We start from the raw sequence: 12,678 nt of genomic DNA on the forward strand, positions 1-12,678 counted from the left end.
AAAAGATATTATTTGTAAAGATATATATATATATATATATATATATATATATATATAGCAAGTTAGATTGATTTTTTTAGTATTTATTGTTTAATATTAAATTGATAAGAAATTAAGTTTTTTAATTTAATTTGGTTCTAGGATTTTATAAATTAAGGATTTGAATCAAATCAAGATTAAGAAATTTATCTAGGTTAGCTTAGTTTTTTCCTTTTCTTTATTCTTTATGTTCATTTTTTTTTAATATGTTTTATTTCTTAAATTTTATCTTTAATTATTTATAACTCTTTAATTTAGTTTCAAATTTAATTCAACTTAAGATCAATTAAGACCCAAACAAGGCCAAACCAGGAAGGGAACAAGAATTAAAGGAGAAAAAAAAGACATAAATTGTTAAAGTAAGTTAATTTGTAAACATATCTAATACTCAGATGATAAATTTCACATACTAACTTAGGTGAATATACTTTTTGCCATCTTTTCATTCATTTTCTAATTATTATTTTTACAATTTAATCATTTAAGCTAGATCTTGGTAAAGGTTAAAGTGAAGGCAGCATGATATTGTTTTTCTAACCAGACAGTGATTTGAGTGGGGACGACTAGCGAGGTTAAACAAGCCACACCGACCTTTTTATGCTCAATGATTTGACCAATACATCCATCTCCTTGTAATACTCACACTGTTTAGGTAAAAATCCTGATAACGGCTCACTAATACATTTGCTTAAACGAAAGCCCTCCCCCACTGCTTTGTCCCGGCTAACGCCGCTTGTTCTTCCAACTTTCTTCCTTCCATCCTTGATATGCTAGAAAAATGTCGGGCGTTGAAGTTGCTTTCGTCCTAAATAATTGAATGTCTTTTGGATTAATCCTCTTTCGATGGGAAGTTGTGGGCATTTTCTGCATTAATTGTGTCTGAAAGTCAACCTTTTTTCTAGAAAGGGAGCACATTCGATGGATGTTTGATTAAAGGTGAAGTTCCCAGAAACTCACTCTTTAAATCCATTCCATAGTCCCTTTGATAATTCTGAGCTCCAAGCTCTAGTTATGAGCTTATTATTTGACCGATCCAAGAGTAGAAACTCGGCAGCATAATGTTCCAGACAGAAACGCAAAATGCTCCGAAGTTCCTTCATCAATGTCCCACTGTAATTTTTGCTTGGAGACTGATGAGGTAAGATCCCCTTGCTTGCCCTTTATTTCAAGCAGGGTGCCAAAATAAAGGGTTTTGTTCCCCCTGGCTATATCCAAATGAAGAAGTATTTAGTTTAAGGAATTGAACAACTGATAATTATATATATATATAATTGATGTTATTTGAAGCTGCCTCCACCCGAGTTCTAATTCCAGATATTTTCGAGAGAGATAGGAAAATCGGAAACCTGCGTCCCCACTTTCAGTGTACTATAGTAGATTACCTGATGATTCAGGCACTCTGTCTCACATTATTTCTGAGAATCCTAACAAAAAATGCCTACAATTTATAAAGGGGAGGGGGGGCACCATGCTTCTGACTCTCAGATATTGAGAATCCTAAGCTAAGACAACCTTACATTTTCGGAAAAAAAAAAACATCTTTAAAATTAACGTTGGGTTCCAAAAGGCCTTCCATGTGATATCAGCCCTTTTTTTAAGTGTCAATCATGTCCGGTCTTGTCCTATATGGCATTATTTTATTTTTAGTTTTACTATTTTTAATAGCTTGATATATACTTTCCTACGACCATCTCGCATGTGGCAGCTTCCCCTTTCTACATCAAGGCAAGCAGTCAAATTATCAAACAGCTCAACATTATTACTAGTTCAAAGCAGCAGATGTGAACTAGTGAGAGCACAGCTTCCATGGAAGACACCGATAGTATATGAAATGCACAACTTCCACTGAAACCTCTGCTTGAAAACCCCAGATTTCACTTGGTAATGTCCAAGAACCTTATCTTTTTGAACCAAGTCGTGGTTCCTTTTACTCCTATAAAATATATTATGCAACTTTAGCCACACAACAAGGGTCATTTTCATTCTCAAGAAACTGCAACAATTTAAACTTGTCTTGTAGCTGATTGATTATTTCTAACCCATACAGAGACCCTAAAATAAAATAACAAAAAGTTTTCTAGCATTAACCCATCAACATTGACTCTGGTTAAGTTAAACCTATCAACCTTGTTCTCGTTTTACAAGGTCAAGAAACTTCTCTGCAGTAATTCCTGTTTCAACATCTGTTTTAGCATCAAGTACATCACCAGGTCAGTTCATCGAGAGACCTGCCAGCATTTCACCGTAAGAAGGAAGGTCGCGAATCTTTTCACTCAACTAGATGACACCAGCGTCCCCACACCCCAGCATCATGTTCCCAGCTGTAATATAACAAACGAGCTGTTACCTGGACAGAAGCTTCATCTCCGCCTCAAATTAGTGCCTGTGACACTTATTATCAGTGGTAGACCCCAACTGTGAGTGAGTATCAGCATGCCTAAAGCGGGAGACAAAGCAACTCCCTTTCCAAGCCTGACGGGAACTTCTTCCTATAGAAGAATGCTCTACGCATATGGATTTTTTTGTAGTAATTTGTGTGGAATGGAGCAAAAGAGAAGATTGAAGAAACTATATTTATCAACTCTACAATTGTAAATTCACAATACCAGAATCCGAACAACACTCGCGACAAAATTAAAGATGACAATTTCTATCTGTGCGTAAAAAACAATTGTAAAGGACATAGTGAAAGATATCCCATGAACAGTATATACGCGCATGTGATGAAAGATCATCAGTTTCGGAAACATCAGGCCCCAGATTCAACTAGCTAATTCCTTTGCCTCTGCTAACGTTCAATCTGGATGGTTACATGACTGATGCCATACTCACTTCTGATATAGTTCATCAAATTGTCTAGCACCATGTCTGCATTTGCTTCAGGCCTGATTTTCACATGACAAGCCAGAAGAATCTTGCCCACGGTAATGGCCCATATATGCAGTTCGTGGATAGCCACCACGTTCTCCATCTCAGACAATCCCTTTTCAATCTTTGATGCATCTATCTCTCTTGGAGTGCTCTCCATCAAGACTTCAAGTATGTTCCGAAACATTTTGATTGTTGTCCCCAAGACTACAACTGAAAAGAATAGGGTTCAGATCAGATCAACTATCTTCCACTCAGGCTTATACCATATGATTGCACCTCCTATCATGACCCCGATACTCTGGATGGAATCCCCAAGTACATGGATATAAGCACCTTGTACATTTATGTTCCTTTGCTTCTTTTCATGCCTGGCTTCCTTTTTATCCAGCAGCGGCTCAACATGTTCTTCATGAGCATGACGGTGCTCATCTGTCGAGTGCTTATGATGATTGTCCGCATGTTTTGGGTGCTCGTCGTCATGACGATGATGAGTATTAACTGTCATTCCATGGCTGTGGCCAGTCCCATGATTGTGATCATGGTCATGCCCGTGATCATGTCCTAACACAAGTGCCATGACGATATTCACTAGAAGACCGAATGCAGCAACAAGAAACATAAGAAACCCATCTACCTCCCTTGTATCATGGATGAGCCTAACAATGGCTTCATAAACCAAGATCCCTGCAAGCAACCAGATGAGCTGTATGGAAACCAGTGCACCGAGAACCTCAATCCTAACAAATCCATAAGATTGACGGGATGTGGCTTCCCAGCCAGCTGCCCAAAATGAAAACAAGGAGATAGCAAAGGCTGCAACATCTGAAAGCAAATGTGCAGCATCAGTCAAGATTGCCAGACTATTGGCTTTGATGCCACCAGCCACCTCAGCACACATGAACACGACACAAAGTGCCACGGCTATCCAGAGCTTACGCATTGAAGCTGAACGTTCTTTGGCATTCTTGAGGTTATTTCCAGTATCTGAAAATACACAAGGTGCTTCCCCGCATACCTTACTCACTCCACTATCCTCTCCATCAAGAATATCCACGCTTGTTTCAACAGGGGGGGCATGCTGAGTATTTTGTGCTTCCATCTGAAAGTTCACAGTTACACCATGAATACCATGTGAAATCTAACAGAACATGCCTGCATATATAGTGCACAATGTGTTCTGTAATGATACACGGAAGAGTAAATGCATTGTCTTACAACATCAAAGAGAATTTGGCAACAGATACACCATCAAAGTAGCTTATGATGAACCAACATGCAAAAAGAGAAAAAAATGAAAGAACTGAGAGAACTGAAAAGATGAATAGCTGATAATGGTATTTTACACCAAACTCAGGCACTATAGGGAGAAATTCCAGGTTCCTCAATATTCAACGAGTTTAAGAGCCAAAACCCACGAAGATTATTTGATTGCATGAACTTGTTGAAAGTAATATTGTAATTCTGAACTAGGAACGTTCCTCCTCCTCGTGCCCTTTCAAAGACAGCAGCCTTAATAGAACTAGATCCCGACCTCTTAATGAGAATTCATGCTTAAACATGAATTTGATAGATTGCAAATATGAATAAATTTGATTTTAATGACAGTGCTTAGAAATTACACCAATAACTCCCCAGCAGAAACAAAACCACAAACATATTGATTCCGAGCAGTGTCACTCACATAGCCAGCCCCCAAACAGTAGAGATTAAGGCATTTAGTTTGTCATTAGCCCTTAACTACAATTCAGAATTTCAAAAGGATTTAGAAAATGAAGTTCATAACGTGATGATCACTAGCTAAACACGCCAGCAGAAGAGCATTCCCTGTCAGTAATATAAGCCGTTTGATACAAAAGACTAATCCAAATCAATGGATCACCGATCACGTAGCACACAACACCTTGCTCAATGACAAGTAAAAACATAAACAAAGTTTCAAATTTTTAACCCTCACGCAGAATCCGTGAACGAAGGAAATCACGCATTACCAATCTAAGTTCACAAGACGAGCACCTATTGCATAGACAGCATATTAGTATTTGCACATATAGGGAAGGAATACTGAGTCAAGCCAAAGAGTGGAACAATAGAAGTGGCTGAATGGCAGTCCACCAAGTAAGCCCCCGTCTTCTTCTCTCTCTCTCTCTCTCTCTCTCTCTCTCTCTCTATTTAAGTAAAAAGAAATCATTTAACACAATCAAACAAATGCAGCTTTTCAACGACTTTCGAATTTAAGGCAACAATTATGCATCAAAGGAATCCAGTAACTGAATTCCATTTCAAACATGGATCATCCCCACTTGTAAAAAGATCTAATAAAGGAAAAATCCATAATCACAGCGATATCCTTTGCATGTACTTTCTCCCTGTGTGCAGTGGGTTCATTACACATACGTTACCAGATGCAAAGAGATTCAGTCATAGAAATGTTTCAGAAGAAGGAATCAAAAAAGAAAAGAAAAGATTCCCAATTTCCCGTGACCCTATTGACAGTGTAACGGCAACCCATCAGCAGTAAAGCAACAACTAGTACCAAGCATTGGACCATGTGGATTGATCTACACATCTATATCTCATGAGGAATAACATTCCGCAGCTTTAACATCTCTAATTGGGAGATGGGGGGAAAGAAGAAAAACAGAGAGTAAAGCATGGAGATACAAGGATCAAAGCCATAAAGGAGATAAGTCAATAGATTACCTTTAAAGGCACTCGAGATTTTTAAGTTACAGGATGCAAGCAATGCAAACAAGTGGCGGGAGCTTAATTTTTGGTAAGAAACAATATTTTCTAATCAAACACACTACAAAGCATCACCTAAAAGCCAGAAAATAGAGTGTTCCTTGAAGATCATAGAAGTGGCAAATAGAAATCAAACACCCTTTAATAGATATCAATCTCCTAGAAGTCTTTGATTGAATTAGGTAAAGAATCTTAGCACAATCAGCACCATGCTGAATCAAAACCAAACAAAAAGCAGCATATCGTTATTGGTGCTGAAAGCCAACCTGCTGCAAATGATCAGAAGACAAAAATCAACAAGATAACAATAACGTCCATTAATACGTATTAGATAAACAAACAAGCAAAACACAAGACTCGCCGAGATTAATTATTATATACACTTAAACCCAAAAGTCAAAAGATTACGCGCGCGAGCGTGCCAGCACAAACCCAAAAGTCAAAAGATTACGCGCGCCCGCGCGCCAGCACAATATATATATGAAGAATAATTGGATATGTTAGAAACATTGAACCTAGAATAAAGAAAGGTGTTAGCTTGAGTTGTTCTTTTCAATCTTGGTTTGCTTGTGGCATCAATTTGACTTCAGGTAAATCATTTTCTCTACATCAATCACCCTCGCTTAAACAATTCAATTTCAAACCCTAAGGATAATCGTTGCAACTGGGATAATGCAATAAATAAAGGGCACTGACTGTCTTTCAGTTTACACGCCCATGTGGATGGATCTGGTGTGATGGATGCTCCGTAGAATCAACTGAGATGAGAGTAATGCTAATTTTAACCAATATTCTCTCGGGATATTTTTTCAAAAATCTCATGCTTGCATTAAAAGTAAGTGAGTTTTACTACTGGGTCTTACAAAATAAATGTTTGAAGCTTTTTACAAGATGAATTCGGCCACAAAAACAAAAAAAAACAAAAACTTACAATTCATATATGATTTACAGACACTTAGATCTTATATAGTAAGTGGGTATGCTCCCAACATTTAAATGTTTTTGGAGATCTTGATAAGAACAGTTTCTTACAAATAAATTGTTAACGAAGCACTGAAAATCTAATTGAAAAAAGATTTAGTTTCAATACAAAAACTCATTGGAAGATAACTCTGTCTTAAACATATTTTTTCCCTCTAGATTAATGCTTAATCTAACCTCTTCTGGAGGTAAGTCTTAATCCATGAATTATGTGAACAAAGTTAAAATTGATTAACTAACATATCATCAATTACTACAACTTGTTAGTGATGTTTTGATCTGTCCATGAGGAGGTCTGGGGACAAAATTGCATTTCAATTCCAATCAATCATCCTCTTGTTATTTCCCCATTGGCAATGGGTGTCAATCAATTTGCCCGATGTAATGCAATCAAAATCAGAGTTTTTTCTTCTTTTTTTTCAGATGATCGTGGAGGCTGCCTGATTGGTGGACATGATCCCAGTACAATTAGCTTCATATCAATAACTAAATATCTGCTCAAATTATACGAAGAAGTACAAAATATACTAAAAGACATGTTTCTTTTTTTTCACGGTAATCCATACTGCATTTTTTTCTTTTCTTTCCTGTTTGATCATTGCTTCTTCTTCTTTTTATTACCGTCAATTACATAAATCATTTTATGGATAGGTCTAGAAATGGCAATTTAATACTGATCATATAAATAAGTGAATATTTTTTAATATAATTAGAAATAAAATATAAATATTGTCAACTCAACTCAAAATCCAACCCAAATATATATATGTATATGTAAATGTATATGTATATATTACTTTATGTCGAAGAATAAATAATAATTAGATAATAGATATTTATATAGATATCCAAATCTTGATGTGTAAGATATAAATATCAGAATTTTATACCCAATAGGTATAGATATAAAGAAACTGAGTCCATTGATGCCGATTGTTATCCCTAGCTAAATCAATCACTCATTTCTTATAATTTATTTTGTTAAGAAAAATGAAAAGAGAAGACCAAAGTGTTGAACATGATAAAAATGCATGGTCACTCAAAACTTTAAACTAAATAATTCATTTCAATCCCTCTATTATCCTTTGACTACCTTTCAATCTCTTTTATTTTAAAAAATTTAATTTAATTTTATAATTTCATTATATTCATTTTTTGGTCTCTGGTTTGATATAAAAAACAGAAAGTCACAAGAAAATAGATATAAAAAAGTAAGTTGCCTAGTAGGCTTAGGCTTATTTCTGAAGATAAAAAAGGTTGGTGGTGGAGTCAATAAGTTTTATTCAATAAGAAAAATTCAATTAAGAAGTTATTTGGTTCTTATATTACTAGAAAAACAAAACATGCTTGAAAAATAGATTTTAAAATCAAAAAATCAAAGTCTGATTTTCAGCCACCTTTTTAGATGTTGAAATCTAGGCAAGTAGATGTTGCGTTATTTGCCATTTATTTTTATTGTTTTTTTTTTAAAAGAGGGGAGATGACATAAAATGAAAAAAAAAAAAGAGAGACTGGTCTACTGGGCCATACACGTCTGGCCCTTTCTCTGCTAGCATAGCTGTTTGAGCTTGAATCTTTTGTGATTTTTCTTATTTTTATTGGATTTAGATTTAAATGAAATGAAAAGACTTGACATGATATTTTATTTATTATTAATTTTTTTCATGGTTCTCTAATAATTTTTTAGGTTTTTATTAGGATGTTAACATTTATTTTTCAATTATTATGTGCCTAATATGAAAAAAAAACATAGATATTTCATTTATGTTTTATTATCCTGTGATAATTACAAAAAAAAACCTTTATAAGTATAAATGAAATTTATAAATATTTATAAGTTTATAATTATATTCATTTTAATAAATAAAGAGTGTTGGGATTATTAATCTTTTCAGAAGCAATTTTATTATTGTATTATTAAATAGAAAAAAAATTCAAAGAACTCCCCACACAATGCAATCACACCTTAACATACTTCTTTATGTTAATTTAATGACTTGGTCTATAGCTAGAGTTAAAGTTTTTAGTATTTATAACATACTTGATTTTTTTTAGTTTATTTTATTGAATTTCTTCATTGTTGAAAACTTGATGCTAAAAACAATTTTTTTAGCATTATAAAAAATATTTTAATCCATTATACAACAAAGCCCTCAACTACTATTCTTTTATTTTTAATTTGAACCGCTCATGAATAGAGTTTTTATTTCTCCATTAACATAATTAAAAAAATAATTTTTATTTTAATAAATAAAAAATAATTGTGCATGTAATGTATACACTACCGATGATCATACACAACTATTATTTATATGTTATGGTAAGAATTATTTAAAAAACTGTGCTGGTTTAAAAAATAATTTTTTCTAATGTGCTGACGTGGAAAAAAAATCTCACGAATGGGCGTCTGACCCCCTTTTCTCTCCCCAGCCTTTTGTTTTTGAAACTTTACAGCAGGCCACTCGCTCCGGGCTTAATTAGAGAGAGACACCCTCCACCTTTCTTTGATTGGCAGGCTCTGAAACAAAGGTTGATTTACAAGCTTTCCATCGTTGATTCCCAAGGCATCTGGGTAACTACCCAATAGGAGACTGACATTAAGTTGCCAAAGTTACGAGAATCTGATACCCACATCATGTAGAGAATCAAGTCTCAGCTGGTACAAGATTATTCAAAAATGCGATGCTCCATGCAATATGAGGGGGTGTCATCCCCACTACCAAAAAAGTTTATCTAAAGGAAACAAGTAGACATTAGTTCATATTTTTAAAATCATTTAAAAGTAATTAAAATTATAAAAAATTAATTTAAAAGGAGAAAAGGAAGTTTAAGAATTTTTAAAAATATTTTTTTATCACAAAAACAAATAATTTTCTATCATGTAGGACTAATTAGAATATTAATTAGAATATTAATCATGATAGAGACCATGAATGAGTGATGTAAGAAACAAATTGAAGTAACATTTAGAATAATGTAAATTATATATTAAAATTATAAAAAATTTATTTAAAAGGAGAAAAGGAAGTTTAAGAATTTTCAAAAATATTTTTTTATCACAAAAACAAATAATTTTCTCCCCAGCCTTTTGTTTTTGAAACTTTACAGCAGGCCACTCGCTCCGGGCTTAATTAGAGAGAGACACCCTCCACCTTTCTTTGATTGGCAGGCTCTGAAACAAAGGTTGATTTACAAGCTTTCCATCGTTGATTCCCAAGGCATCTGGGTAACTACCCAATAGGAGACTGACATTAAGTTGCCAAAGTTACGAGAATCTGATACCCACATCATGTAGAGAATCAAGTCTCAGCTGGTACAAGATTATTCAAAAATGCGATGCTCCATGCAATATGAGGGGGTGTCATCCCCACTACCAAAAAAGTTTATCTAAAGGAAACAAGTAGACATTAGTTCATATTTTTAAAATCATTTAAAAGTAATTAAAATTATAAAAAATTAATTTAAAAGGAGAAAAGGAAGTTTAAGAATTTTTAAAAATATTTTTTTATCACAAAAACAAATAATTTTCTATCATGTAGGACTAATTAGAATATTAATTAGAATATTAATCATGATAGAGACCATGAATGAGTGATGTAAGAAACAAATTGAAGTAACATTTAGAATAATGTAAATTATATATTAAAATTATAAAAAATTTATTTAAAAGGAGAAAAGGAAGTTTAAGAATTTTCAAAAATATTTTTTTATCACAAAAACAAATAATTTTCTATCATGTAGCACTAATTAGAATATTAATTAGAATATTAATCATGATAGAGACCATGAATGAGTGATGTAAGAAACAAATTGAAGTAACATTTAGAATAATATAAATTATATATTAAAATTTTATTTAAAAAATTAAATTATTATATTGAGATAATTTATTAATATGGTATCAAAATCATAATAGTCAAATGTTCACGAGTTCGAATATCATCATTTTTTTTATTTAAAAAAAAATAAGCATGAATTAGTATGAATTTATGCAAATTTTAAATCTAAAAATACTTTTATTTAAAAGAATTTCTATCTATAAACTTAAATTATTAAATTTAGATAATTCTATAATATGTATAGCACACACAGTCTAAGAAAGAAGATACAATTCCTTTAATATTTCAAGTAGACATTAGTTCATATTTTTAAAATAATTTAAAAATAATTAAAATGAGGAAAAGAAGTTTAAGAATTTTTAAAAAATATTTTTTTATCATAAAAACAAATAATTTTCTGTCATATAGCACTAAGTAGAATATTAATCATGATAGAGACCATCAATAAATGATGTAAGAAACAAATTGAAGTAAGATTTATTATGCAAGAAAATAATATAAATTATATATTAATATTTTATTTAAAAAATTAAACTATTAAATTAAAATGATTTTTTAATATGGTATTAAAGTCATGATAATCAAATAGTTACGAGTTTAAATATCATAATTTTTTTTATTTGGAAAAAATTATGCATGAATTAGTATGAATTTATACAAATTTTAAGTCTAAAAATACTTTTATTTAAAAAAAAATATTTTAAAATTCCAACTGTAAACTTAAATTATTAAATGTAGATAATTCTTAATATGTATATCACACACAGTCTAGGAAAGAAGATATAAGTCCTTTAATTTTACTGTGAAAATACTTCGTCTCGCTGTCTAAAGTGAAGCGCATTTCATCAAAAAGCGAGGCATCCTTCGTAAGAGAAAACATATATTGCACTAGCATAGTTGCCAATAATATAATAGGAGAGCTAGGGTGGTGATTTCTGAGCTAATCACTGTCCGCCCCATGTCTGATCAATTTTCTCCTGGTTATTATCAGCGTGATTCATCGATCGTGCTGCCCTCTTAAATTAAAATGATTTTTTAATATGGTATTAAAGTCATGATAATCAAATAGTTACGAGTTTAAATATCATAATTTTTTTTATTTGGAAAAAATTATGCATGAATTAGTATGAATTTATACAAATTTTAAGTCTAAAAATACTTTTATTTAAAAAAAAATATTTTAAAATTCCAACTGTAAACTTAAATTATTAAATGTAGATAATTCTTAATATGTATATCACACACAGTCTAGGAAAGAAGATATAAGTCCTTTAATTTTACTGTGAAAATACTTCGTCTCGCTGTCTAAAGTGAAGCGCATTTCATCAAAAAGCGAGGCATCCTTCGTAAGAGAAAACATATATTGCACTAGCATAGTTGCCAATAATATAATAGGAGAGCTAGTAGTGGTGATTTCTGAGCTAATCACCGTCCTCAAGTTCCTGGTGTTGTCAGTCACCATGCCTGAGCTCCATCACCATTCTGCAGTTTCCCAGTGAGGTTTTGCTGGCTTTTGACGCAAGATCACCTGCCCTTTTTCATTTCATAAAACCCGTACCCATTTCAGGAAGCAAGTTCAAACTAGTTAACTGAAATTCTCAAATTAATCTTACTATTTTGTCTACCTTCCCTAATTATTCGATTTTTGGACAAAATTAAAGCTTCATCTATACCCATTAAGGCCCTCTTTAGGGCTGTGTTTGCGGTGAAGTTTTAGTAAATTTTGAAAACAAAATTGTGTAGTTTTGAAGTGTTAATGATAAGTTGCCAATAATATAATAGGAGAGCTAGTAGTGGTGATTTCTGAGCTAATCACCGTCCTCAAGTTCCTGGTGTTGTCAGTCACCATGCCTGAGCTCCATCACCATTCTGCAGTTTCCCAGTGAGGTTTTGCTGGCTTTTGACGCAAGATCACCTGCCCTTTTTCATTTCATAAAACCCGTACCCATTTCAGGAAGCAAGTTCAAACTAGTTAACTGAAATTCTCAAATTAATCTTACTATTTTGTCTACCTTCCCTAATTATTCGATTTTTGGACAAAATTAAAGCTTCATCTATACCCATTAAGGCCCTCTTTAGGGCTGTGTTTGCGGTGAAGTTTTAGTAAATTTTGAAAACAAAATTGTGTAGTTTTGAAGTGTTAATGATAAAAATGAATTTTAAAAAATAAAAAAAAAATTATTTTAATATATTTTTAAATAAAAAT

The 12,678-nt window shown here is 32.6% G+C and overlaps 1 protein-coding gene across 1 annotated transcript; it reads right to left on the reverse strand.

The window, feature by feature from the left end:
* Positions 1-2,592: 2,592 nt before the first annotated feature.
* Positions 2,593-4,916, reverse strand: LOC105126245 (metal tolerance protein 1). Its single transcript, XM_011027061.1, is given in 2 exon segments — positions 2,593-4,009; positions 4,899-4,916. A coding segment is annotated over 1 exon segment (1,182 nt). The 5' UTR covers positions 4,899-4,916; the 3' UTR covers positions 2,593-2,827.
* Positions 4,917-12,678: the final 7,762 nt, after the last annotated feature.

The sequence above is a fragment of the Populus euphratica genome, unplaced genomic scaffold (assembly GCF_000495115.2).
Source record: "Populus euphratica unplaced genomic scaffold, PopEup_1.0 scaffold75.1, whole genome shotgun sequence".
Lineage (NCBI taxonomy): Eukaryota > Viridiplantae > Streptophyta > Magnoliopsida > Malpighiales > Salicaceae > Populus > Populus euphratica.